This window comes from Camellia sinensis, chromosome 8, assembly GCF_055761805.1.
Source record: "Camellia sinensis isolate YWXY chromosome 8, ASM5576180v1, whole genome shotgun sequence".
Taxonomy (NCBI): Eukaryota; Viridiplantae; Streptophyta; class Magnoliopsida; order Ericales; family Theaceae; genus Camellia; species Camellia sinensis.
Window position 1 is genome coordinate 121,490,866 of NC_138968.1, and position 24,036 is coordinate 121,514,901.

Here is a 24,036-nt window from a genome sequence, read left to right on the forward strand (position 1 = left end):
TGCGATCATGAAAAACATCATTGTGAGCAATCTGAATGGCACTCTGATTGTCACAATAGAGAAGGGTAGGACCAGAAGAAGAAACACCCATATCAACAAGAAGCCAGCGAAGCCAGAGAAGTTCCTGAGTAGTATCAGCAAGAGCTCGGTATTCAGCTTCAGTGCTAGAGCGGGCAGTGAGGGATTTTTTTTTGCTACGCCAAGCAAGAAGAGAATCCCCTAAGAAGAAGCAGAAACCCCTGGTAGAGCGTCGATTCGTAGGATCCCCAGCCCAATCAACATCGGAAAAGGCACGCAGTTCAAGAGAGAAGGAAGCAGAGAAGTGAAGGCCATGGAACAGAGTGCCTTTGAGGTAGCGAAGGATGCGGAGTAGAGCAATATAGTGGGGAGTGCGGGGAGCCGACATGTACTGACTGACAATGTGAACAGCATAGGCAATGTCAGGACGAGTTACTGTGAGGTAGACAAGACTGCCGACGAGCTGGCGATAAAGAGTAGTATCAGAGAGAATAGTCCCATCAAGAGGAGTGAAACGAATCTGAGGATCAACTGGAGTAGAGGTAGTTTTGCAATCAGTAAGACCAGCACGAGCCAGAAGATCGGATGCATATTTGGCCTGGGACAAATAGGAACCAATAGAATCATGAGAGACTTCAAGTCCTAAGAAGTAGTTAAGAGTACCAAGGTCCTTCATCTCAAACTGTCGGTTGAGAAACTGTTTGAGGTGGAGAATACCAGCGTCATCATTACCAGTGATAATCATATCATCCACATACAGAAGAAGAAGAGTGGTACCATGAGAAGTAGTCCGTATAAAAAGAGCAGAGTCATAGGGGCTAGAGGTGAACCCGAAGTCATGAATGGTAGAACTGAACGTAGCAAACCAAGCACGAGGGGCTTGCTTGAGGCCATAGAGAGCACGCTGTAGTTTGCAAACTTGATAAGGTGGAAAAGTGGACCCAGGTGGAGGTTGCATGTAGACCTCCTCAAGAAGATGACCATTGAGGAAAGCATTTTTGACATCCATCTGAAAGAGCCCCCAGTGGCGAGCAGCAGCAACAGCAAGTAAACTACGAACAGAGGTAAGCCGAGCAACAAGAGAGAATGTCTCCTCATAATCAATACCATATTCCTGGTTGAAACCCTTGGCAATAAGACGAGCTTTGTAGCGTTCAATAGAGCCATTAGAATGTGTTTTGATTTTGTAAACCCATTTGCAGCCAATTGCAGTCTTGCCGGGAGGAAGATCAACAAGATCCCAAGTATGAGCTTTGTCCAAGGCCTGGAGTTCATCAGTCATAGCTTGCTGCCAAAGAGGATTAGTACAAGCCTCACGATAGGAGGTAGGTTCATAAGTAGAGAAGGCAGCAGATCCAACAATATAATCACGAAGATGGATAGGAGGTTGAGTTACCCGGCGTGGTCGACCCGTAGGAGGATCGGTGGGAGGAAGAACCGGTGGAGAAGGAGGTGTGGTAATAAGAGGTAGACCTTCAGGGAGAGCAGGCTGGACGGGATCAGGAGTGAGCAAGGGCGTCTTTTGCTGATTCACATTCTCTCTATAAGAAAAGAGGTACGCAGCCAATTGCACAGACCCATCTCGACACTCTGGCATTACGGTGTGCTGGCTCTTGTGTTCCTTGTTATTATGGTGGGAATCACCATTTTTAAGTTGACAAATGGAAGCATTTCGATGCCCAGGTTGCTTCCTGATGTTACTGGTTTGACATTATTCGTTAATCTCTTCACTGTAGTCCCTGTTTTCGTCACTACTTCATTTTGGAGCTGACCATTCGGCTCATTTGTGTTCCGCCTGTCTTCAGCGCTACCATCGGAACTCCGGCAACCATCGCTTCTAACACCGAGTTCCAATCGCATCAACGGGAGTATTGAACACCCATCTGTGCATGTGCTTCATTAATTTCCCAACGTATGTCCGCGAGATTTGGATTTGGACTCCATGAAACAGATTTTCTCGGCAACCAAGCAGTTCGATCAGTAAAAAAAAAAAAAAAAAATTCGGCAACCCGATTGAGTTTGAACAACTGCTTTGCAGAACAACTCATGAATCTTTTTTTTCCCCAGTCTCTCTCACTTTACACCCACTCTCTCTCTCTCACTCCGACTGGAACGACCAAGCTGTTTTACATGTTGGAGATCATTTGTACAACCATCCTTGGTTACAAACACACCCTTTGAATAATTTGTATGAGTTCAGGAAAGGGGAGAGAGACTCATGCAGAGTTCAATTTCGAAGAGAGTTGAATTGCCCACAACAGAGGATCAATACCCTTTCCTGCCAATACCACCCAATCTGTCTCCACTCACTTTGACACATTATTTTTCTTTTTCTTTCTTTTATTATTTTCCTTTTCCTATATTTGTGATGGAGTGCACGGTGGTCATGAAACCCTTACCATACTCCACTCATTCTCTCCAACTGGTCTAACTTTTTATTTTTATTATTATTATTATTTTATCAAATAATCAATGCACTCATGTTTCCCACTGACAGTGTCCACTTTTGAACCCATCTCCACTTCTTTATTTATTTTTAATCAATTTGCCCTGTGCCTTTCACCACCACTTTTGACCCAAAACATTTTCAACCCATCATTTCTCCTTCACCTTTTGCACCCCACTCACCGACTCCCTCTCCACAAAATAGAATACCTTTCTTTATTTTATCTTATCTTTTTTGTGTCCTGTGTATTCTGTGTGTGTGTCCAGCGTGTGTCTCTTCCCCATATCACCATACCCACCGTTTCTTCCTCTTGTATTTTATCCTATTTTATTTTCTTTATCACAAGCACAACAGTATCCAATACTCAAAGTGCCAGCATACCATCATAGACTATTATTCACAAACCACCAAATTCAAGTCCTCCATTTCCATTGTAATACCAAAGCATTACCAATACATCACACACACACACACATAAAAAAAAAAAAAAAAAAAAACACATGCACAAATAAAAAAAAATAATAAAAAAAAAATACAAACCAAAACAATCTCCACTCACAACCCACAACCACCACCAAAACCGGCCTTACTTTTTCGCCTCTTTAGCCGGTCTTTTCTTTTTGCCTCCGTCCTGAGCGGCCCTTGACGGTGCTGCCTCTGTGTTTCCCATGCCGCCGAGCCCGTTCACTCCCCCTTGGTTCTCCACCGCAGCATATGGCGGACCTCCGAATCGGAACATAATGGTGGCCTTCCACTTCAGCTCCTTGTTTTCCGCCTTTAGTACACATATTTCTACTCGCGCATCCTTATACATGCGCTGGAGCAGAGCCAGTTGGGCGTTTAACTGCTACACCTCATTTGTCCTACTCTGAAGCCAGTGCGACAAGTTTGTGACTGTAGTCATGGTCTCCATACATGACTTCAATGTATACTGATTGGCCTCAATATCCGATTGCGCTGCCATTATTTGCTCCACAGACCGCATAGGAAAGGTCAACGGAGCAAAATTAGGGGCGCTTGGTTGAGGTTCAAGGGCAACCGCACCGGTTATCTCTCTTGTGGACTCGTTGAGGTCTGGAAAGAGAGTGAGCAGACCACGGGAAGAAGAGGCCATGTTTTGGGTTGCTGAGTGTTTCAGAGCAACAGCGATTTCAAACTGGTAATGTCAGAAAGGGTTGGTTGCAGAGTGTTTCAGAACGAAGATGTTCAGAGGTTTCAGACTAGTTTGGTTTGCACAGCCTCCACATTGGTTTATATAGACAATGACGAAGAGGATGACACGACGCTCTGTCGATCACGTTCATCGCCACGTGTCCGATGCGACTTTTGATGGCTCGCCGCTCGACGATTTCTGTCGGGCACGACTTTTGATGAATTGGGCGCGCCTTTTGAGGGCGCGACTTTTGAGGGCTCGATATATATATATATATTTGGGCAGCCTATATACACATTCATACAGTGTATTCAACAACGGTTTAACATGACCACACAGTGTCTTCTACATCGGTCCGGCATGACCTCGTAAACTGTCCCGATATTGATTCCGGTTAGCTAGTACAACAGTCCAACATGACCATACAGTCTCTTCACCAACGGTCTGACACGACCATACAGTGTCTCCTATCCTATTTTATTTTCTTTTCTTTTTCTGTTTTGTTATTCTCTCCAAACTCAAGTTGGTTGGTTCCTATCCTCCTTGAGTTTGAGGGGGGCTATTAGAATATAGAATATAATATGTAAAGTGCTGCTTTAATAATTAGGTTAGTATAATAATTAGTATGCTTTAATAATTCTGTTTTCTCTTTTGGCTTGTAAGCTTGTAACTCCTCTATATAAAGGAGCTAACCCAACAATATTCAATATATCAATATATACATAAAAGTAAAGTGGGGGTAATGTGAATTAGCAAGAGTTTTTTTTTTTTTTATTGTTACATGGTATCAGAGCTAGGTTAACAACTTAGTAATTCCGCTTCACCGGCGGGCGGCAGCCTCGCCTTGGCCGCCCGCCGGACCTCTACATATACCTTCATTCCGCTGCCACAAATTCTGCTCATAGTCCACCACCACCACTGCAAAACTCACAGCTCAGATCCACGTCATACACCTTTGAACCATCCCCATTAAAAATCCCAAAGTTCCTCTCACTGTCACCTCCCTTTTTCTTGTTCTCATTGAACAGAGCAAACACGAATATCTCTATGTTGTCTTTGGGCCTCATGGGAGTCCCTTTGTTGGACTGGGCTCGTTCGATGAGTCTAGTATTGTAAGTCTTTGCGTTTTCCGGCGTGGCGGTTTTTTCGCTGGAGTCCCCTTTTGAGGGCCACCCGGATTCGGAGACCGTTATTTGGATTGTTTGATTTCCGAATCCGAGGGCGGAGATGGCGGCTCGAACAGAGTCTATTTGTGCGTCCAACATGTTGGTGTACATGTATCCCTTAGGGTCACGGACCCCGGTGGCATTGCCTAGCAATGCGTACTGGAGATTGATGGTGTTAGGGTTGTCTCTGTAGGCAAAATATGGGTATGCATTCACCATGAAAGGTGCACCTGTGCCGGCTAGGAAGTCTACGATGGAGGTCATAGTAGGGATGAAGTTCATGGCGAATGTGGAAGCCGAAGGTGGAAACGAAGAAGCAAGAACAGCCATGCTGTGTGGACAGCCTGATAAAGAGAGAATAAATTGTATGTATTATGATTGATGTTAAGTGTGTCTTTACAATGTGAAGATGACTCTCCTTTTATAGAGGGGAGAGTGTACAAAGAGAGCCGAAAGAAGAAAGCAGAAAGTGTGCACTAAGAAAGCACTAAGAAAACAACATGATTAAAGCTTGGTAATTTACAGCTAACATATTATGCACTAATATATAATACATATAATATACTAACAGCCCCCCTCAAACTCAAGGAGGATATGTACTAGCCAACTTGAGTTTGGAGAGAGTAACAAAATAGGAAAATAGGATAGAAGACACTGTATGGTCGTGTCGAACCGTTGGTGAAGACACTGTATGGCTGTGTCAGACTGTTGTAGGAGCTAACCGGAATCAATGTCGGGACAGTTTATGGGGTCATGCCGGACCGTTTGTAGAAGCTAACCGGAATCAATGTCGGGACAGTTTATGGGGTCATGCTGGACCGTTGTAGAAGTTGATCGGAATCAATGTCGGGACAGTTTATGGGGTCATGCCGGACCGTTGTAGAAGCTGACCGGAATCAATGTCGGGACAGTTTACAGGGTCATGCTGGACCGTTGTAGAAGCTGACCGGAATCAATGTCGGGACAGTTTATGGGGTCATGCCGGACCGTTGTAGAAGCTGACCGGAATCAATGTCGGGACAGTTTACGGGGTCATGCCGGACCGATGTAACAGACACTGTGTGGTCGTGTTAGACCATTGTTGTAGAAGCTTTTGGTGGTGCACCAAGGGGGCGACTTAGGGAGTGCGCCATGGGGTGGCTTGGGTGGTTCCCATGGTATATAACCATGCTCATCAGCTTGGATGGTTCGCATGGTGTGTAACCATGCTCACCATAATATATGTATAACCCCCTCTCAAACTCAAATAGGTGTGAAGATAGAAACTTATTTGAGGTTGAAACAAAGGGATTGATAAAGTGGAGCAAAACAGCTCAACACAAAGTGAAGATGTTAAAAAAAAATGAGAGAAAGTTTTTTTTTTTTTTGGGGGGGGGGGTTATGGAAAAAGGAAGATAAAATAAAATAAATAAAGTGGTAATTGAGCCCACGATTGTCTTCAAACCAACACAATGTGGTGCCAGCCATTATAATTAAAGTGGGTAATGACAGATTAAACAAATATATATATATATATATATATATTTAAACAAAAACAAATTGTAGGTGGGTGGATGTTGATAGATTAATAAAATATGAGAGAGTAGGTGGAATAAAGTAGGGGGAATGATAGATATGATTAAAGTGGGTCTGGTGGAGAGAAAGGGACCAGAGAGAGAGAGTGGGTTGATTAAAAATGTTTTCATCACTTCGACTCGCCATGGGGGAGGAAGCTTCCAGTAGTGGAGCAGCATGTTGGAGCAACATAGTGAAGCAGAAAGCAGTAGCACCATAGCAAGTCCAGCACGGCGTGAGTGCGGCGGCGGATGGAGGTGTCACGCTGGCCGGGAAGGACGAAGCAGGCGGCGAAGAGCTCGCCGGAGGAGGGATCTTCAAGGCGGATCTCGCAGCGGTCAGTGGGATCATACTGCTGGTTCCTGAAGCTCGTCTTCATGAAGATGCATGTTGGGGATGCCCTTGATGACTGGGAATCGACGACCGGTCTTGGGGCAGAGAGGTGGAGCTTGAGGAGGGAGTGATGGAAGCGCCGGAGAAAGTCGTCGGAGTCGAGCATGGCGGCGTCAGCGAAGTCGGGAAGGTCAGGGTAGCCCATGGTCTGAGAGGCTCCGACGAGAGCGTGTTAGTTGATCTTGGGGAACATGTGTTGAAGAAAGTCGGGGTTGAAATCCACAGGCTTTTCGATCACTTTCTGGACGTCGATTCGGAGAGGGAAGCCATTGGTGACCCCCTTGATGTTGGATGATAGCATGTTGTGGGTTAGCAGCCTCATCTCTATGTGTGTGTCATGCCCATCATTGTTGCAGACATGGTGTTCGACGAAATGTCCCAGAGGGATTTTGGGTTTGCTTCGGTGAGGTGGTGAAGAAGAGTGAAGGTATGTGTAGAAAATTCTAGCGGACTAGGTTGAGGTCCGACGGGCGGCCAAGGCGAGGTTGCCGCCCGCCGGTGAAGCGAAAAATACTAAGGACATCCCTAACATGCATCTTCATGAAGACAAGCTTCAGGAACCAGCAGTATGATCCCACTGACCGCTGCGAGATCCGCCTTGAAGATCCCTCCTCCGGCGAGCTCTTCGCCGCCTGCTTCGTCCTTCCCGGCCAGCGTGATACCTCCATCCGCTGTCGCACTCACGCCGTGCTGGGCTTGCTGTGGTGCTACTACTTTCTGCTTCACTATGTTGCTCCAACATGCTGCTCCACTACTCGAAGCTTCCTCCCCCATGGCGAGTCGAAGTGATGAAAACATTTTTAATCAACCCACTCTCTCTCTCTCTGGTCCCTTTCTCTCCACCAGACCCACTTTAATCATATCTATCATTCCCCTACTTTATTCCACCTACTCTCTCATATTTTATTAATCTATCAACATCCACCCACCTACAATTTGTTTTTGTTTAAAAATATATATATATATTTGTTTAATCTGTCATTACCCACTTTAATTATAATAGCTGGCACCACATATTGTGCACCCGCGCGCGCCATTCTGCTACTATACGCCGCACGCCCTCTCTGCTACCGTGCGCCGCACGCCCTCTCTGTTAACGTGCGCCGCTGACATCATTTTCCATCCTGCTGACATCATCTCTACACAGCCCACCTTTCCTAGCTATTTTCGGCCTTCCGGACTCACTGGTACACTCTGTTTTACCTAATTTTGCTCCTACAGGTCTATTCCTATCAATTTAGCCCTACTCCACTATTATTATGGATCGTCATGATGCCTCCCATCCCATTTCCGTTATTTTGAATGGTTCCAACTATGTTCAATGGGCCCAAGCCATGTCCTCCTTCCTCAAAGGCAAGAAGCTCTGGCGAATTGTCACCGGGGATGTGACTAAACCGGTGAAAGACAGTGCCACTAATGAAACTACTACTCATACTACTACATATGAAGACCGACTTGAGGAATGGGACAGTAAGAATTACCAAATCATTACCTGGTTTCGTAATACCTCTATTACCTCTATCAGTCTTCAGTTTGGTCGTTTTCAGCTTGACTCTGTAACTACTCCTGCAAAAGACATCTGGGATTTTTTGAAAGAATGATACCAGACTACTGGTCTTGCCCATCAATATCAACTTCAGAACCAACTTCACCGCATGCGCCAAGAATCCACTCAGTCCATTAATGACTTACTTTCTCAAATGTACTTTGTTTGGGATCAGCTTGCACTTTCAAAACCAACTTGGCATAACCACGAAGATGCTGTTTTATTTACTATCTATCACAACCAGCAAAGGTTGGTGCACTTTCTCATGGCTCTTACTTCCTCTTTTGAGCCCGTACGTGCCTTTCTGCTTCATCGCCATCCATTGCCCATTCTTGAACAAGCAATTTTTGAGTTGCTATCAGAGGAGACTCGTCTCGGTACACTTCAAACTCATCATGTGGACTCTGTTCTTGCCACTCCTCCGCACCGGCCATCATTTACCCAACGGACCACTGCTTGCCTCTATTGTCAGAATCGGGGCCTTCCTTCAACCCATCTTCTGGTCAATTGCCCTGTCAGATCCTGCCGCTACTGCAACAAACTTGGTCCTGGTCATCTGCAACAGGATTGTTTTCGCAATCTATCCCGATCATCCTCCAATAGCCACTCCTCTCGCGGTGGCTCTTCCCGGGGAAGCTTTCATCGTTCTGGGAATCAGTCTCTGCTGCTGCTGCTTCCGGGCATCAGTCTCATCACACTGATGCTTCTGCCTCTGCGGGGTTCTCTGAGTCACCTGCTCCGTCTACCCCTCGCTTTTCTCCGACAGATGTAGAGGCCATGCTCAAACAACTTCTCTCCCCTTCTGGTACACCTCCTCCTACTACTTTGTCTGTAACCCCAGGTAACTCTTCTTGGTATTTTGACTCTGCCTGTTGTAATCATATGACCTCCAGTTCTTCTATATTTTCTTCCTTCTCCTAATCTCATCATCTTCCCTCAATTCATACTGCTGATGGTTCCCTTATGTCTGTCCGTCATATTGGTACTGTTTCCATCTCTTCTTTATCTATACCTCAAGTTTATCATATCCCTGCTCTCACCTTAAACCTTATTTCCATTGGTCAATTATGTGAACTTGGTCTAACTGTCACATTTTCTGCTACTGATTGTTTGGTACAGGACCCTCAGACGGGGCAGACTATTGGGATCGGCCGTAAGCGTGGACGTCTCTATGAACTCATTCACCTTCATGTTCCTGCCTCTCCTCAGATCGCTGCTCCTATATCTACTTCCTCATTATCTCCCTTTCATCTTTGGCATTGTCGCTTAGGGCATATTTCTGTTAATCGCTTAAAGTCTTTGGTTTCTAGTGGACAGTTGGGTCATGTAATTCCCGATCATTTCGATTGTATACCCTGTCAACTTGCCAAACAACCTGCTTTATCATTTAATAAAAGTACTTCTGTTTCCCTTGCACCTTTTGATCTTATATATTCGGATATTTGGGGACCCTCCCCTACTACTACTATGGGGGGATCCCGCTATTTTGTTGTTTTTATTGATGATTTTTCCCGGTTTACTTGGCTTTTTCTCATGAAAAATAGATCTGAACTTAAACACATTTATTATAGATTTGCCCAAATGGTCCACACCCAATTCTCCAAAGCCATCAAAATTTTTCGCTCTGACAATGCTATGGAATATCGGGATTCAGATTTCCTTTCCTTTCTTCAGCATCATGGTACACTGCCTCATCGTTCTTGTGCTGGCACATCCCAGCAAAATGGCCGCGCTGAACGGAAACATAGGCATATTCTTGACACTACTCGCGCTCTCCTTCTCTCTTCTTCCTGCCCTGAAAACTTTTGGGGGGAAGCTGCCCTCACTGCTGTTTACACTATCAACTATGCTCCTACCCCTGTCATCCATAATCAAACTCCCTTTGAACGTCTGCATGGCACTCCCCCTCCTTACGCCAATCTCCGGGTTTTTGGCTCTGCCTGCTTTGTTCTACTTCAATCCCATGAACACACCAAGCTTGAACCTCGTTCTCGTCTTTGTTGCTTTCTTGGGTATGGAATTGAACATAAAGGCTTTCGCTGTTGGGATCCTCTCTCTCAACGCCTTCGTATCTCCCGCCATGTCGTTTTTTGGGAGCACCAAATGTTTTTCTCGCTATCCTCCTTTCACTTACCCGCACTTTACACTCTTGTACTGTTTACTAATCCTTCCATAGATCTTTTCTCTGCTGATTTTGATACAGATTCCTCCTTCATCGAGACGCCCTTGCTCACTCCTGATCCCGTCCAGCCTGCTCTCCCTGAAGGTCTACCTCTTATTACCACACCTCCTTCTCCACCGGTTCTTCCTCCCACCGATCCTCCTACGGGTCGACCACGCCGGGTAACTCAACCTCCTATCCATCTTCGTGATTATATTGTTGGATCTGCTGCCTTCTCTACTTATGAACCTACCTCCTATCGTGAGGCTTGTACTAATCCTCTTTGGCAGCAAGCTATGACTGATGAACTCCAGGCCTTGGACAAAGCTCATACTTGGGATCTTGTTGATCTTCCTCCTGGCAAGACTGCAATTGGCTGCAAATGGGTTTACAAAATCAAAACACATTCTGATGGCTCTATTGAACGCTACAAAGCTCGTCTTGTTGCCAAGGCTTTCAACCAGGAATATGGTATTGATTATGAGGAGACATTCTCTCTTGTTGCTCGGCTTACCTCTGTTCGCAGTTTACTTGCTATTGCTGTTGCTCGCCACTGGGGGCTCTTTCAGATGGATGTCAAAAATGCTTTCCTCAATGGTCATCTTCTTGAGGAGGTCTACATGCAACCTCCACCTGGGTCCACTTTTCCACCTCATTAGGTTTGCAAACTACAGTGTGCTCTCTATGGCCTCAAGCAAGCCCCTCGTGCTTGGTTTGCTACGTTCAGTTCTACCATTCATGACTTCGGGTTCACCTCTAGCCCCTATGACTCTGCTCTTTTTATACAGACTATTTCTCATGGTACCACTCTTCTTCTTCTGTATGTGGATGATATGATTATCACTGGTAATGATGACGCTGGTATTCTCCACCTCAAACAGTTTCTCAACCGACAGTTTGAGATACAGGACCTTGGTACTCTTAACTACTTCTTAGGACTTGAAGCCTTTCATGATTCTACTGGTTCCTATTTGTCCCAGGCCAAATATGCATCCGATCTTCTGGCTCGTGCTAGTCTTACTGATTGCAAAACTACCTTTACTCCAGTTGATCCTTAGATTCGTCTCACTCCTCTTGATGGGACTATTCTCTCTGATGCTACTCTTTATCGCCAGCTCGTCGGCAGTCTTGTCTACCTCACAGTAACTCGTCCTGACATTGCCTATGCTGTTCACATTGTCAGTCAGTACATGTCGGCTCCCCGCACTCCCCACTATACTGCTCTACTCCGCATCCTTCGTTACCTCAAAGGCACTCTGTTCCATGGCCTTCACTTCTCTGCTTCCTCCTCTCTTGAACTGCGTGCCTTTTTCGATGCTGATTGGGCTGGGGATCCTACGGATCGACGCTCTACCACGGGTTTCTGCTTCTTCTTAGGGGATTCTCTTCTTGCTTGGCGTAGCAAAAAATAATCCCTCACTGCCCGCTCTAGCACCGAAGCTGAATACCGAGCTCTTGCTGATACTACTCAGGAACTTCTCTGGCTTCGCTGGCTTCTTACTGATATGGGTGTTTCTTCTTCTGGTCCTACCCCTCTCTATTGTGACAATCAGAGTGCCATTCAGATTGCTCACAATGATGTTTTTCATGATCGCACCAAACATATTGAGATTGATTGTCATTTCATTCGCCAGCATGTTACCTGTGGTATTGTTCATCTTCTCCCTATTGCTTCCGTCGATCAACCCGCTGATATCTTCACTAAGGCTCATCCTCCTGGCCGCTTCAATGATCTTGTTTCCAAACTCAACTTGGTTGATGCTTTCCCTCCTTGAGTTTGCGGGGGGATGTTAGTATATTATTATATGTTAGCATTGTATATACTTTAGTATTGTTATTATTATGTTTGTTATTATTATGTTTAGCTTTAGCTTTAGCTTTATGCTTTCGGTGCCTCGCATCCAATGTACATCACAGGCTATAAGAAGAGAGCTAGGCTCCCTTTGTAAATTAAACAAATTCATATACACATCTCATTTATTCACTTGCTCTCTCTCTCTCTCTATCAATTTATCTTACATGGTGTCAGAGCGGGCGACACAGCATTAAAGTGGGTAATAACAGATTAAACAAATATATATATTTAAACAAAAACAAATTGTAGGTGGGTGGATGTTGATAGATTAATAAAATATGAGAGAGTAGGTGGAATAAAGTAGGGGGAATGATAGATATGATTAAAGTGGGTCTGGTGGAGAGAAAGGGACCAGAGAGAGAGAGAGTGGGTTGATTAAAAATGTTTTCATCACTTCGACTCGCCATGGGGGAGGAAGCTTCGAGTAGTGGAGCAGCATGTTGGAGCAACATAGTGAAGCAGAAAGCAGTAGCACCACAGCAAGTCCAGCACGGCGTGAGTGCGGCGGCGGATGGAGGTGTCACGCTGGCCGGGAAGGACGAAGCAGGCGTCGAAGAGCTCGCCGGAGGAGGGATCTTCAAGGCGGATCTCGCAGCGGTCAGTGGGATCAGACTGCTGGTTCCTGAAGCTCGTCTTCATGAAGATGCATGTTGGGGATGCCCTCGATGACTGGGAATCGACGGCCGGTCTTGGGGCAGAGAGGTGGAGCTTGAAGAGGGAGTGATGGAAGCGCCGAAGAAAGTCGTCGGAGTCGAGCATGGCGGCGTCAGCGGAGTCGGGAAGGTCAGGGTAGCCCATGGTCTGAGAGGCTCCGACGAGAGCGTTCCAGTCGATCTTGGGGAACATGTGTCGAAGAAAGTCGGGGTTGAAATCCACAGGCTTTTCGATCACTTTCTGGACGTCGATTCGGAGAGGGAAGCCATTGGTGACCCCCTTGATGTTGGATGATAGCATGTTGTGGGTTAGCAGCCTCATCTCTGTGTGTGTGTCATGCCCATCATTGTTGCAGACATGGTGTTCGACGAAATGTCCCAGAGGGATTTTGGGTTTGCTTCGGCGAGGTGGTGAAGAAGAGTGAAGGTATGTGTAGAAAATTCTAGCGGACTAGGTTGAGGTCCGGCGGGCGGCCACGGCGAGGTTGTTGCCCGCCGGTGAAGCGAAAAATACTAAGTTCTTAACCTAGCTCTGATACCATGTAAGATAAATTGATAAAGAGAGAATAAATTGTATGTATTATGATTGATGTTAAGTGTGTCTTTACAATGTGAAGATGACTCTCCTTTTATAGAGGGGAGAGTGTACAAAGAGAGCCGAAAGAACAAAGCAGAAAGTGTGCACTAAGAATGCACTAAGAAAACAACATGATTAAAACTTGGTAATTTACAGCTAACATATTATGCACTAATATATAATACATATAATATACTAACATGACTGATCTATCTCATGTGTAAGTTTGATATATCTTGATTTTAGGGGGGCTGTTAATATATATATGTATATATTGATATATTGAATATTGTTAATATTGTTAAAAAGGAAGATAAAATAAAATAAATAAAAGTAAAGTGGGGGTAATGTGAATCAGCAAGAGTTTTTTTTTTTTTTTTTTTGAAAAAAAAAAGGATGGTGAAAAGTGAGACAACTCATGGTATTAAAGTATAGAATAAATTATGTAATGAAAAAAAAAGTGTTGTTGTTTGTTGGAATAAATATATATATATATATATATATATATATATGAAAAAGGAAAAGGATAAATACGGGAATAAGAGGAAGGAAAAGAAAAATAGTTTGTCAAAAGCAAAGGGACATGCCCATGTGGGTGTCATGATAAGAAAAGCAAAAAGAAAGAAAGAGAAGATTGGTTTAAAAATAAAAAAGAGGTATGGGTATGTGCAAAAGGTGGTGGATGATGGGTTGGAAAGTGGTCACCCTGGTGGCCGAGCTTGAACTTGAGAGAGAAACCGACAAGAGACGTCGCGGCCGCGACATCCTCATCGCCGTCGATCATGGCCCCAACAGCAAGCACGCCTTCGATTGGGCCCTCGTCAACCTCTACCGCCTCGTCGACACCGTTCATCTCGTTCACGCTGTATCCAGTACTTTTCCAGATCGAGAAAGTTGTGTTTGATCACACAATTCCAAGACCTCTCCCATGGCCCCTCACTCTCTCTCTCTACTCAAGGACATCCACCAGGTTGACCACTTTCTAACCCATCATCCACCACCTTTTGCACATACCCATACCCCTTTTTTATTTTTAAACCAATCTTCTCTTTCTTTCTTTTTGCTTTTCTTATCATGACACCCACATGGGCATGTCCCTTTGCTTTTCACAAACTATTTTTCTTTTCCTTCCTCTTATTCCCGTATTTATCCTTTTCCTTTTTCATATATATATATATATATATATATATTTTATTCCAACAAACAACAACACTTTTTTTTTCATTACTTAATTTATTCTATACTTTAATACCATGAGTTGTCTCACTTTTCACCATCCTTTTTTTTTTTTTCAAAAAAAAAAAAATGCACCGAAAGCAGAAACAATAAACATTACAATAAACATTTTACTTTACATGTATATAATATATGCTAATGTATGACAGCTATATATGACACTAACATTATAATACACTAACAAACTAAATACTTACAATTTTGCATCAAGTGCTTCGGCATAAGAAACGTTAGGGAAAACAACTTTCCTCACTTTTTTTCATTCATAACCGAATTTTCCGCCCTTCCGTTTGGAGGGAGGGATTTGACGAGAAAAGAAAAGACAAGAAATGGTGAGAATTACTCCCATTAAAATTGTGTTTTGTTTTTTGTTAGAAGTAATAAAATTTGGTGGGAAAATAAGGGATTGTTGGGATGTCTTAAATAAGTGTACTTGTTGACTTTTTGAACTAAAAAATTGAGGGAAAAAAGATGATTGTTTGGTATAATTTTTTGAATTTTTACGAAAAAATGTGTATTAAAAAATTATATAAATTAGTGTATAGGAGAAGCTTAGGATAGAATAGGCAGTACGATGGATGTCCTAGCTGGCAGTGTGTGCAGAGTAGTGTATAGGAGATGGTTGCCTCCTTTTCGGGCATTGAATTGGACGGTATTGTTCGGCCCGTTAGGGCCCACCACGGGTTCTGTTTTGCTAATCGGAACCATTCAATGTGTAAAACTCGTTGAGTACTATATGTTTATAAAAAATCACATTGATCGGATATCGATAGTTATCTGATCGGATTAGTTTTTGTCAACCGTTAATTATAACACCATCCATTTTTTATACAAAATTGATTTGATCATGTAGTTAGCGATATCCGATCAATGTGATTTTTTATAGGCATATAGTACTCGACAATTTCTACATATTAAATAATTCAGATTATCAAAACAGGACTTGTGATGGGCCCCCACAGGCCGAACAACAGGGTCTTGTTTGCTTCTCTGCCTGTTCCCTTTGTACAAACGGTGGGTAGCTAAAGTACAACTCACGTGACATGTGAGTTATATTTTTTTTTTGTAAAATTAATTTTTTTATTTTTTATTTTTGGTAAATAGTGATAACTTTTTAACTTTTTTAGTAATTTTTTGATTTTTTGGCTTTTTTGAGGTATGCCAAACCGCCCTAAATGTGTTTATGCAGACATCTCATTTTGATTAATTCTAAGATTTGGGTCTTTTGTTTTTTATTCGATGTTGACAATCAGAATATGTATTTTACAAAATCTCCAGTAAAAAAAATAGAATTTAAGCTTTACTTCTTAACCTTGAGCCAATTTTAGACAAGTGTTTAAGGCCCCTGGGACACCTGGAGTGAAATTGGGTCAAATTGGAGCGGAACTAGGCTGGAAGCAAAACAGGTTTTTTTTCCTCTCTATCGGTCGATCGCTCGGTCGTTTGGCCAGTCGATCATCCCAAAACAGTCAGTCCAGAATTTTGTTGGTCAATTCATGTGGACATTCCATTATCCCATTTTCTGATGTATTCATGCCCCAAATGCATACAAACTCAGCTTCCATTGCCAAAAAGAACTTGACCCTTCAAAACAGAGAGAGCTAAAGCAAAGAGAATACTTAAACCATTAATACAATAATGCTCCACTGTCTCTTCCACCTTTGGTTGCCTCTACTGATATAATCCACTCACGTTGTCTATATACAAAAGTCTGAAATGAGGAGAGGGGAGAGATTTTGATGAAAAAGGACTAGATTGATAAGAGAGAGTCTAAGCTTTTGAATGTCAAAGTTGAGAAGTTTGAGCTGTGAATTCCATTACACTGTTATCATCCTTGCACACTGTTATTGGACACTGCTATTGGATTCCAAGAATTTTATTCACTGTTATACATTGTTGGTTGATCACAACAATTCCTTCATAGTCAACTTGAGTGTTCAGTTTGTGTCAAAAGTAAAAAAACTAGAGTGAATTGTGAAATTTGGGTTTTCATTATCTACCTCACACACATTGTTAAACAACCCAAAATTGTCATTCTAGCTAAAATTCCAAATTTTCGAATGAAGGATTAAAAACACAATTCACAACTTTAAGGGAGATCAAAATGAAATTTGAAAATCAAGAAGTTCATTCTTTTCTTTGCAAGGTGAATTTTTCTTTCATTTTCTTGCATTTTCTATTTGTTTTCTTACTTTAATTTCATATTAGATGTGTTGTAATTTAATCGAAAGTAGTTAGTTGAGCCACCTATATATTTCTTGTTTGTTCATTTTTTCGATTTTGTAACAAGATAGGTTTTGCTAGGCCTAGTTGGCCAGTTGGCCTATACGGTTGGCCGATTAGCTTCTTTTAGACAAAACAGAGTAACCTTCCGGCATTGAGCATACTAGTTTCCAGCAATCCTCAGAGATACATGAAACTTCTATTTTGTTTTTTTTTTAATTTGAGTGTTTTGTTGAGGTTTTTATTTTGTTGTAATATTTTCCTCCTCTCTCTCTAATTTAGTTTGTAATTATTCTTTCAAGTGTTGTAATAATTCCCCACCCCGCTTCTTTCTATCTTATTCTTTTATTTGCTTTCTTTATTTGTGCATAAGCATCATATTATGATTTTTTTCATCCCATCTATGCTTTGCGTCCATGTTTTATACATCTTGATTTGGCTAAATTTGCATTTGTGGATTTAATTGATTATTATGTGATTATGTGCGCTACCTCATGTTCTTGAGATAAATCACATGTCATAGCTTAGAAGTCGAATCTTTAATTGCATCTCATGAGTGAATTGCTTAGGATTGTGTATATAAGATCATATATATTTTGCTAACTTTGTTTTGTAGCTGCTCGCGGGACGTCGGTAAATATGTAAGTTTTTATGCTTTAGCATCCCGCTTTTGTGTGTTTTTTCTTACTATGTTTAAGCATCCTACCATGTGGCTACTTGCTTACTTGATATAATTATATGAATGCCAATGAATGGAGGTTGTGTCGCTTAATTTGGAATAATGTTGATTTTTATTTTTTGTAAACTCAATTTATTTGGGTTGTACATCTTCAAAACTCCTTCAAAACACATGAAATCAAATTGTTTTAAAATAAATGACATAGTCTATACTTGTATGCTTCACATAGCAATTTTTAGGATTTATTAAATAATTGAAATATGAATATATAAAGTAAATAAAACTCATATCATTGTTTAATATAGGCTGATATTTGATCAGGTGAGTGGGGGTGCTCAAATAATGACATTCCCCTCTCATACCTAAGGTTCCGAGCTAAGCATCCTTGGTTACGACGAACAGTGGCCTTGGCATGAGTCACGAGTTTCCTAATTTATCCAAAAATATTAGGTGGTGACTCTAAGATCTGGTGATGTAGTCCTTTTCTGGCAAATGTTTTGTAATAAAATGGATTTTCTATACAAGTTACCAAATCTGAACTCTCATCTACGTTTCACATTGCACTCGTGAGACTAGATCGAAGAAATTGAGGGTCCGAACTGTTTAACGTACACAGGTACCCTCGGATAATTTATAGTTTAGTGAAATTTTTTAAAATTATTTATGATTAAAAAAAAAGCTTAGAAAAATATATTATTAATATGGAAGGTTATTTTAATAAAATAAAATAAATATGATATAATATTTTTTTTCTTATTTATTCTATCCAAACAATATAAGTGAAGTTCTCTTCTTTTTTATTCATCCAACACAATGGTGATAAATTATAATTATTTCTTTTTATTTTTCTCACATTAGGTGAGAAACTATAATCATTTGTTTTCTCTTCTCACCTCACGATCCAAACAAAAATATTTCTTTCATCAATTTAAATTTGATGAAAAGTTACTAAAAAAATCCATCTCCAATCTTTTTATTAATATTCATCAAAATTAAGAATGAGTTATTTTTTTTTATCAAATTGAAAATTCACTAAATATAACTTTTGATAAAAAAATTTAAAGGAGAATTCTACCATAAACACTCCTTATCTACACACTCGATCCATTTTAATGGTAAAGTCGTAATACAACTTATTTTGTGTTGATTAACTTGCATGTTATTTGAAATGTAATGGTCTTTTTTAATGAATATTGCAGACACTTTCATGGTAATAAATTTCTGTTTGATTTGGTTTTCAAAATCTATTTTCAAAAAAAATTTTCTAAGAAACTAAAAATTAAATTGATGAAAAAAAATTAAAAATACATCATTTTTATACAATTCTATTTTTTGGATGGGTAGAAATATTTTTTTAAAATTTTTTTTATTAAATTAGTTTCTATTTTTTTAAAAATCAAATATGACCACAACTTTAATGTCATTATTAACAGATCAGATCACTTTTTTTTCCGCACATACACTCTTTGGTCTCTCTTCTCATAACTTTTTCCAAATCTGTTTGAAAAACATTCCACTCGCCCCCAACTTACGCTCCTCTTTCTCTCTCAAAATAGAACCCACTCACACTCTTTTATCCTCTCTCTTTTCACTTCTCTCTCTTTTATCCTATCGCTGACGCCGACCACCGATTTCCCTTCCCAACCCCCTTTTTTCAAAGGCGACCTTTCACAGTCACCCTTGCCGCCCTCTCTCCCCTTGTAGTGCAAAGATCCAACCATTCAAGTTCGTTGACGATATAACTTTGTCTTAGCATAAAAACGGGCAAAAGCATCAAAAACTAGATATCTTACGACCGCCGTCAAGAATAGTGCTTCACATGAAGAATGACTTTTCGTTTCAAAAAACGAAAGAGCACCGATGACGATTCTGAGCCCATCGCTATTCATCACCTCTCTCCATCAATATCACTTCTCGCCATTGCCGTTACGACCTAGTCATCCAGATCTGAAATATAGAAAAGTGTAGATCTGAATCTATGCCGGAGAGAAAACCAAGAATGGTGGAGTAATTGAGGAAAAAAAGAAAAAAAGAAAATGAATTTATGTTGATGTGATATATTACAAACAAACAGTTTTTGCAATTTATGTTTATGTATTATATTTTTTGTTTGAATTTGTGTTGATATATTATATTTTTTCCAAATCTGTTTCATCTTTTTGTTGTAAAAAATTATCCAACACAAGAACATGTTGTTGATGATGAGAAGAAAGTTACCCATTTGATAATGATAAACTACCAATTTGAGAGGAAGAGAGGGAAAACGAGGGAACAGAAAATATGGCTTTTGTTTGAGAGAAAAAAAGATACCAGTTTGAAGAGAGGGAGAAGTAGAGTTTTGTGTACGAAAGAGGAGGGATAAGACTTTTTTAGAGAACGAGAGGCGCTTATTGTGCTTGTTTTTCATGTAGACCGTTTTAGAACACCTCTCCGACTGGTCATTGGTCTTTTGCGTCTTTTTTTTTTTTTTTTCTTCAAACGCTAAAGCTATTATGTGGAGGATGAAACAGATTTAATTGATTGACTGTGTTTGCTGGCAGTGGGAGTATTTCAATGCTTCTCTGTGGGCTGCATCACCAGAGTTTTGGGTTCATTGGCAACGTTTTTTGCTCCGACAAGGAGTTGTAAGTGGTCAAATTTTTGTCAGGGGTCGTCGTTGCCAGTTTGTTTTTGTTAAGTGGTAGCGTCTATGTCATCCATGACACACCATGACATCAATCCTATTTTAATGCCATCCATGACATCAGCCCTATTCTATGATGTCATCCATGACATCATCTCTATCCTGATGTCATCCATGGCATCAACCGTATTTTATGATGTTATCCATGACATAAGCCTTGATATACTTTAGCTTATAAATAGAAACAATTCTATATATCACTAAAATATTCTTTCTCTCTTCTTCTTCTTCTTCATCTATGTTTTTGATATGGTATCAGAGCCATATCTTTGTTCTTGAAGATTTCTGGTTCTTGTCTCATTTTTTTTCTCTCTTTAGATTTTGTTTAAAAATAAAAAATAAAAAATCAGCATGTTCGACTAGGCCCGAAAATAAGCTCTATGATTTTATTTTAATTTTTTATTCATTATTTGATTGGTTTTCTATTTTTTCTTATTTTTTGGAAAATGGGTTGTTTTTCTAGAAATCATTGATGGTGAGATTTTTGGTTGATTTTTTCTCTTCCTCCCTAGTCCTTGGGAGCTAACTGGTACATTATTGACCTTTGTTGTCCATGTTTTGCAATTTTTGTGGGACTTCTCTCCTTGAATGACTTATTCGACTCATGTAGGTGTTGTCTCAACAGTGTTTGCTTGGGTCTAGCTTTGTTTTTTGGGCCCTACAGGTAATATACTGGTCCTGAGTTTTTTTATTTTTTATTTTTTTTTTTATACTTGATTCTATTTTTTTGGGTTGTCTCTGTTGTGTGGTTTTAATTTTCAATGGTTGAGAGTGAGAATAAGGATCCTTCAATCAATGCGGACTATGGGCAGCATCGTGTTATGACTTTTAACAGTAGTCCATTTCTTCAAATCAATCATGTGAAACTTAATGGCACCAATTACCTGATTTGGTCCCGCTCTTGTAATCTTGCTATTGTTGCTCGCCGATTGACTGGTTATATTATCAGTGATCTTCCTCAGCCTGCCTATGATGATTCTTTGCATACTCAATGGGTGTCTGAGAATACTTTGGTTATGACTTGGCTCATTAACTCTATGCAGCCTACAATCAGTAGGTCTTTTCTTCTAGTGGACACTACTTATAAGATTTGGACCACTGCTTCCCAAATGTATTCTCAGCGAGGTAATGACACACAAGCATATGAGTTGAGGAAGAAACTTCGAGGCTTGGATCAGAAGGATCGCTCACTCGCGGTGTACTATGCTAAATTAAGTAGCTTGTGGCAGGAATTGGATTATTATCAGAGTTTCCAGGCTATTTGTTCCAAGGATGCAACTTTATTTCAACAAACCGTGGAAAATGAGCTTGTCTATGACTTCCTTGCTGGCCTTAATTTGGAGTATGATCAGATTCACGTTCAAGTATTGGGTTGCTTTCCTTTTCTCATCTTACGCGAGGCTTATGCTCTTGTTCAGCAAGAGAATAGTCGGCGTAGTGCTATGGTCCATCCCTCTATTCAAGATCAATCTACTTTGGTTGTGGTTCCTATCACTCATGATCCTAAGCCTAGTTTAGTTCAGTTTGGTAGTAAGGGTATCATAGGTGATCGGGATCATTTGAAGTGTGATTTTTGTGGGAAAGGCCGACATGATCGTGGGCATTGTTAAAAATTGAATGGTCACCCTGCCCGGGGTCGTGGTTATGGTAGTACAGCTCGTCTACAAGCACATGTGTCTAAGATTGCAACTAGTACTTCTTGTGCCAAGATAAGTTACACACTCTCAAGCGTTTGATGGCTCAGCTTGATTCTCCATCTACCACAGTTCTTTTGACTATTGCTTCTTTCAATTTTGCTGTAACATCACCCGAGGGTACCCAAGCACATTAAACAGTTCAGACCCTCGATTTCTTCAATCTAGTTTCACCAGTGCAATATGAAACGTAAATGAGAGCCCAGATTTGACAACTTTTATAGAAAATTCATTTTATTACAAATTCTTTACCAGAAATGGACTACATCACTAGATTTAGAGTTGCCACCTAATGTTTTGGGAAAATTAGAAAATTCGTGACTCGTGCAAAGGCCATTGTTCATCGTAACGAATGATGCTTGGCTCGGAACCTTAGATATGATAGGGAAAGGTCATTAATTAAGCACCCCTGTTCACCCGATCAAAAGATCAGCCTCTACTAAACCATGATATAAATTTTATTAATTTTAGATGTTCGAATTCATATTTCAATTATTTAATAAATGCTAAAATTACTATGTGAAGTAAACAAATATAAATTGTGTCATTTGTTTTGGTACAAGTTGATTTCATATAGTTCGAAAATGTTTTGAATAGTGCAATCAAGAAAATCAATTTTATTCCAAATTAAACAACACAACTTTCACCTACTGGCATGCATGGAGTTATATCAAATAAGCATATAGCCATGTGGTAGGATGCTAAACATAGTAAGAAAATCACATATAGGTGGGATGTTAAAGTACAAAAACTTACATATTTACTGACGTCCTGCAAATAAGTAAAAAACAAAGTTAGAAAAAATATGCATGATCCTATACAAGATCCTAATGCAATTCACTCATGAAATGCAACTAACGATCCGACTTCTATTATATGACATGTGAATCATCTTAAGAACATGTGGTAGAGAACAAAATCACATAATAATCAATTAAGCCCACAAATGCAAATTTAGCCGGATCTTAAGGCATGAAGCATGGATATGATGGCAATTAAAACATACTGTATATATACAGATATGGAAAGCAAATAAAAGAATGGGATAGAAAGAAGGGGGGCGAAAAATTATTACAACGCTTTGAATATTACAAATCTGAATAGGGGAAGAGGAAAAATATTATAACAAAATAATCCTCACAAACACTCTCTAATTAAAAGAAAAACAGAAAGCTTCAAGGGGTCTCGAAGACCATTGGAGACTGTTCTACTCAACACCAGGAGACTGCTAGGTTTTGTCCAGGAAAAAGTGGCTGGTCGGCCAAAAGATGAGCTGGCTGACCAAAAAGTTAGCAGGTCGGCCAATTAATTGGCCAGCTAGCCAATAAAATAGACGATCGGCCAATCAGGCCAAGCCAAAAACTCTCTTTTGCTTCAAACACCAGAAAAACAAATAGAAAATATGCAAGTGGCTCAACTAACCACTTCCAGTTAGCTACAACAGTTTTATAACATGAAATTGAAGCAAGAAAAACAATATAAGAAAGAAAACGCAAGAGAGTAAAAGAAAATGAAAAGTGTGCAAAATTTGCCTTCTAAGGAAGGATTTGATTTCTAAACTTCTTTTTGATCATCCTCAAGTTTAGGAAATGTGTTCTCAATTCTCAGTTCAAAAATTTGAAATTCTTAATGGAATGATGTATTTGGGTTGTTTAATAGTGTGTGTGGGAGAGTTATACAACTTTATGTTTTTCTCAATTTCAACAACACTCACTCTATTTTGGATTAAGGCTCAAGAATATGGCTCTCAAAGAATTTTTGGGCTGGTTTTGATGTATGGAACTTGATATATCAGTGTATGGAAGCTTATAGCTCAAATGTTGAAGACTTCTCTCATTCTCTCTCTCTCTATATCTCTTTTTAATTCATTCCTCCTTTCTTTTTCTCCTCACATTCTGATCCTCTCTATCTCTATAAGCAGTCAGGGAAGGCTGTTAAGTCAAAGAGAAAGTGAGAGACAAGGATGATGGGTGACAAGGGTGGTTGAAATGGATGCCAC

The 24,036-nt window shown here is 40.6% G+C and overlaps 1 protein-coding gene and 1 pseudogene across 1 annotated transcript; one reads left to right on the plus strand and one right to left on the minus strand.

Annotated features, from left to right (window-relative positions):
- Positions 1-4,516: 4,516 nt before the first annotated feature.
- On the minus strand, positions 4,517-5,113 carry LOC145798017 (glucan endo-1,3-beta-glucosidase 11 pseudogene; annotated as a pseudogene).
- Positions 5,114-21,104: 15,991 nt separating this feature from the next.
- LOC145798018 (uncharacterized) lies at positions 21,105-21,953 on the plus strand. Its single transcript, XM_082885460.1, has one exon. It carries the CDS (start codon positions 21,105-21,107, stop codon positions 21,951-21,953), a length of 849 nt encoding a protein of 282 aa, XP_082741586.1.
- Positions 21,954-24,036: the final 2,083 nt, after the last annotated feature.

Coding starts and splice junctions, on each gene's coding strand:
- LOC145798018 (XM_082885460.1), top strand. CDS start 21,105: ATGGTTGAGAGTGAGAATAAGGATCCTTCAATCAATGCGGACTATGGG.